At 66.0% G+C, this 5,229-nt stretch overlaps 1 protein-coding gene across 1 annotated transcript in view; it reads left to right on the top strand.

Annotated features, from left to right (window-relative positions):
• Positions 1–4,487, top strand: part of LOC103249525 (sodium channel protein type 4 subunit alpha-like) — a gene marked incomplete at both ends in the record, with an annotated part of 5,982 nt that extends 1,495 nt beyond the window's left edge. Inside the window, 6 exons of the mRNA XM_008048153.1 lie at positions 163–254; positions 1,910–2,188; positions 2,791–2,854; positions 2,981–3,122; positions 3,616–3,825; positions 4,334–4,487. Of these exons, the coding sequence (XP_008046344.1) occupies positions 163–254; positions 1,910–2,188; positions 2,791–2,854; positions 2,981–3,122; positions 3,616–3,825; positions 4,334–4,487 (941 nt within the window). The remainder of the gene's footprint in view (positions 1–162; positions 255–1,909; positions 2,189–2,790; positions 2,855–2,980; positions 3,123–3,615; positions 3,826–4,333) is intronic.
• Positions 4,488–5,229: the final 742 nt, after the last annotated feature.

Raw genomic sequence — 5,229 nt, 5'->3', positions numbered from 1 at the left:
AAGCACCGTCCTCCCAGCCCCCGCCGCGAGGCCCCCACCCAGCCCCTCCCAATGCGTGGTCTCGGGAGGCCCGCCCCGGGTACCCCGGCTCCCTGGGGACCTCTTCCGGGCCTGGAGAAGCCCTGTCTTGCCCCCCACCCACCCTGGCCCGACCAACCCCAGGTACCTGACGGAGTTTGTGGACTTGGGCAACGTCTCGGCGCTCAGGACCTTCCGAGTGCTGCGGGCCCTGAAGACCATCACGGTCATCCCAGGTAGAGGCACGGGGCCGTCCTCAGGGCTCGGGAGGGCCCCACTCCCGGCGGGCGTCTGGACATGGGGCCCCGGCGGGGGAACGGGAGACAGGGGGCAGTGCGTGGCAGAGCCAGGCTCGGCGCTCACGCCAGCACCAGACGGCGGGCGAGTGGCTGCCCTGCCAGGGCTCAGCTTCCTACGGGGAGCGGCGCTAACAGTGGCTGCCTCCCAGGATCGCTGTGAGGACCACGGGCCTTCGTATCGACAAGGGACCCACGGTCCCGGGCTGAGGGGTGTGATCTATGCCTGTGTGCCCAACAAACGAGCAGGCTGCCAGGCAGAGAGACGCCAGGGGCTCTCGGGGACACACCAGCCCGAGAGCCCCGCTGGGGACCCATCACACACCCGTCAGTCGCGAGCCACCCAGAGCAGCACATCGAGAACTGTGAAACAAACAGAACCCGATCCTCAGACCCCTGAAAAGCAGAGGGGGGACAGGGGGCTGGTCTGAAGGGCTGCCAGGCCCAAGTGACAGCCCAGAGTCCTCCAGCCCATCCCTGGGGTGGCCGGGGTGTGAGGCCCGGGGTGGGGATGCCAGCCGCTGCCACGTCCTCCAGGCCAGGCCGCCCGTGCCCCCAGGGCTTGGGCGGCTGGTACCAGGAGCGGCAGCCCTTTGTTTCCCAGGCCAGGATCAGAGGAGGAAGTGGGCTCACACTGATGTGACTGACTCTGGGTGAGGCCCAGGAAGGGTTGGGCTTTTCCATGGACAGGGTTGACGCCCTGGAATTGTCAGAATTGCGCGGGCCTTGGTCTGTCCAAAGAATGTGATGGTTTCAAGGTCGATTCAGAGCTCCTCAGAGGGGAACCCGCTGTTCCTCAGGTGTTACAGGCCTCGTAAGAAAAGGGGTCTGGGAACAAGCATGTTGAGGAAACACAGTGTGAAAGTTTTTGTTTATTCCTGCAGGACTTTTCAGAGCCTTTGGTAGGATACCCTACATAGTGACTCTCCAAGAGCAAAGTAGAGAGTGCAGGTTTGCCCAGATAGTATTGCCCTTCTTCCTTTTTTTTTTTTTGAGTCGGAGTCTCACTCCATCGCCCAGACTGGAGTGCAGCGGCCGCTCCCGGCCACCGCAGCCTCGACCTGCCGGGCTCCGGCGATCCTTCCGCCTCAGCCTTCCGAGTAGCTGGAACTACAGGCGCGCGCTACCACGCCCGGCTGATTTTTGATGTATTGTAGAGATGAGGGCTCGCCAAGTTGCCCGGGCGGGTCTCGAACCCGCGCCCTCAGGCAATCCATTCACCTCAGCCTCCCAAGGCGCGGGATTACAGGCTGAGCCACCAAGCCCAGCTGCCTTCCTTTTGGAGATGCTTGGGAGATGCGTGTTCTGTAGAACACACTTTGGGGGTGTTCAACCGGCACCATTTATCCAGCTCCTCTGTACGCCTCTGGGTCGCTCTGTTGGTCAGGCCACAGTCCGTCGAGTCTTTGTGGTCTGTCTGTGGCAAGTTGGAAGCCGCAGCTGAAGGCTGTGATCAGGGAAGCGGGGGTTTAGTGCCAGGAGGCCCGGGCAGCCAAAGCCAGCAGGTCGGGCTCCAGGATGGAGCGGGCACAGGCCTGCAGGGGCGGGGCCCACCGTGCCCCGCCCACTGCTGCCAACACTCCCTCCCCCGCCAGGGCTTAAGACGATCGTGGGGGCCCTGATCCAGTCGGTGAAGAAGCTGTCGGACGTCATGATCCTCACCGTCTTCTGCCTGAGCGTCTTCGCCCTGGTGGGGCTGCAGCTCTTCATGGGAAACCTGCGGCAGAAGTGTGTGCGCTGGCCCCCACCGCACAACGACACCAACGGCACGTGGGCTGGCCCCGACGCGTGGGCCGGCAACGACACGTGGGGCAGCCACGTCGCTTGGGCCAGCAACCACTCTTTTGACTGGGACGCCTACATCAGTGACGAAGGTGACAGGGGCGGGTGGCGGCAGGGACCCAGCCGTGGGGCCACAGCCTGGCCAGGACTCGAGCCCCGGCATCCGAGGGCCTATGGCAGGCGCTGGCTCTCCCAGCCGCGGGACCCTCCCCCGCCAACCTGGGATGACAGCACCATCCTTGGCGGTCTTTCGATAGCCTGGCGCTGGCCCCGCACAGAGCCCCGGGCTCCGTCCCGTCCCCTCACCTGTCCTCCGTCACATCCTGGCAGGGCCTCCAGGCACCCACACCTCGCGTGCCCCTCTCCACAGGCACACAGGACACACACACACTCGCACAGACACCGTGAGCCACGCGGTGCCTTTTGCAAGTGGGGGACAGGCGTCCCTCCTCCACCCCGGCACCCATGGGTTCCACAAGTGACGCCACCCCCAGCGCACACCCACGTCACATCTGCAACCGGCTCCCCGCGGCATCCCGGCCAGAGACCTTGAACCCATCCTTAGAGGCGGGGAAGGGCCCAGGAAACGCCCTCTGGCGCCTGGAGTGCCCCTGGGCTGCCACGGGTGCGCAGCGCTGCATGTGCCCAGCATGTCCCAGTGGGTGACCGGCCTCCTCTACCCTGACTCCCAAAGGGAACTTCTATTTCCTGGACGGTGCCCTGGACGCCCTGCTCTGTGGGAACAGTAGCGACGCGGGGTGAGCGACCCCAGGCAGCGGGAGGGCGGCGGGGCTCCCGGGAGGAGGGGCGGACATGGCCAGGCCGGGGCGGGGGAGCATGGGGCTCCGGGGCGGGTGCGCGGTCCCAGCCGAGCGCTCCCCCAGACAGTGCCCCGAGGGCTACGTGTGCATCAAGGCCGGGCGCAACCCCAACTACGGCTACACCAGCTACGACACCTTCAGCTGGGCCTTCCTGGCCCTCTTCCGCCTCATGACCCAGGACTACTGGGAGAACCTCTTCCAGCTGGTACAGCCCTACCCCTGGCCGGTGCCACCCACCCACAGCCTCCTGGGCCCCCGGCCCTGCCGGCCGGCCAAGCCCGGGGCCCTCTCCTCCCCGGTCCCCCGGTGCCCTCGGGTGCCGGACCCGTTTCCTTCTCTCCTCACCTTCACTGAGATGAACGGACAGACAGACGGGTAGACCAACAGACAAGCATGGACTGGTGGATGGGTGGCTGGTGGGTTGAAGTCTGGCCTGGCTCGGGCCTCGTGGGACCCACGGCGTGGCTCGGAGCCCTGGTGCTGCCCATACGGCCACGTGGTGGCGGCACCTGGAGCGACAGCACCTTCTGAGGCCGCTGACGCGGACGTTCGCTCAAATCCCCAGGCTCCAGAGAGAGCCTCCACTTACCCCACCGGGCCACGGGCGTGTGGCGGGGCGGAGGGGCGGAGGGGGCGGAAGGCGTGTGGAGGGCGCAGAGGCCACGTGGAGAGACCCGGGACCGCCTCCCCCACCCCAGACCCTGCGGGCGGCCGGCAAGACCTACATGATCTTCTTCGTGGTCATCATCTTCCTGGGCTCCTTCTACCTCATCAACCTGATCCTGGCCGTGGTGGCCATGGCCTACGCGGAGCAGAACGAGGCCACCCTGGCCGAGGATCAGGAGAAGGAGGAGGAGTTCCAGCAGATGCTCGAGAAGTTCAAGAAGCACCAGGAGGAGCTGGAGAAGGTCTGACTCGGGAGGGGAGGCCGGACGGGGCTCTCCCCGCCCGGGCCTGGTCCTGGCTCTCGGGGCGGGCTGGGCGGGGTGAGGCCCCAGCGGGACCCTGCCGGGCTGGGCGGACCCAGGCGGCGGGAAGAGTGCGTCTCTGCCTCGGGCCTCGGTCTCCCCATCTACTGCCCGGAACCTGGAGCCGTCCAGCCTGAGGCACCCTTCCGGCCCCAGTCCCTCCGGTTCACAACGCCTGGGCAGCACAGGGGTCGGAGCTGAGGGAGCGGGCCCTGGCGAGACCCCAGAGCACCGCCGGCCATCCCTCGTCCTCTCGGAAGTGGAGGGCTGGTCAGGGCGCCAGAGGGACGAGGGCCTCCAGGGCCGGGGTCCCTATCCTGCCGTCCCCCGAGGGCGGCCCCTCCCCCCTGGAGGAGGCTGCCCCCTGGGGGACTCGGGAGGATCCTCTGAGAGCCGAGCCCACCCCGCTCAGAGCTGGACTCTGTGCTGCACCCCTGCTGCTGCACAGGCCAAGGCCGCCCAGGCCCTGGACGTCGGGGAGGCGGATGGGGACGCCGCCCCTGGCAAGGACTGCAATGGCAGCCTGGACGCGTCAGCTGGGGAGAAGGGAGCCCCGCGGCAGAGCTGCAGCGCCGACAGCGCCGTCTCTGACGCTCTGGAGGGTGAGCCCTGAGGAGGGCAGGGCCCGGCTGGACCCGCCCCAGGGGACAGCGACTCAGTGTTGGCACTGAAGGAGCAACTGGGATAAATATAGTCCCATCTCAGCCTGGCCCAGTGCTCACGCGAGGCAGGCAGGCCGCTGTGGGAACTGGGGGCTTCCGGGAGGACCTGGGGGGCTGCCAAGGCCCCGGGGAAGGACAGGCTAATAATACTAACCAGGGGCCAATGTCCAGAGACTGCACATCCTGCAGCTCAAGTGTTCTCAGGACCAAAGTGAAAGGTCAAGAGTCAAGCTCTGTCCAACTAGAGTGAGACTCCCCTCACTCCCCGTGCCACCCCCCCGAGTCTCGGGAGAAGAATAAGGATGCTGTACTGAATAGACCCACACAGATGGATGGTGGGTGGGCGGATGGATGGTGGGTGGATGGATAGGAGGAGGCATGAATGAACAGATGAGTGGATGGATAGATTCATGGACAGACAGATGGGTGGATCGACAGACGGAGGGACTAACGTACAGATGGATGGGTGGGAGGGTGGTTGGTTGGGTGGATTAATGGATAGATGGGTGGGTGGATGGGTGGATGGAGTGGATGAAAGGACGGACAGACGGGTGGGTGGGTGGGTGGATGGAGGGATGGACGGATGGACAGGTGGGTGGGTGGACGGAGGGATGGATGGGTGGGCAGGTGGGTGGGCGGATGGGTGGAAGCGTGGATGGATGGGCAGTGGATGGGTAGGTGG

This window comes from Carlito syrichta, unplaced genomic scaffold (assembly GCF_000164805.1).
Source record: "Carlito syrichta isolate Samal-C Ts95f unplaced genomic scaffold, Tarsius_syrichta-2.0.1 Scaffold120636, whole genome shotgun sequence".
NCBI lineage: Eukaryota > Metazoa > Chordata > Mammalia > Primates > Tarsiidae > Carlito > Carlito syrichta.
Note: the sequence above shows the minus strand (reverse complement) of the source record. Positions and strands in the feature narration are given on the sequence as shown.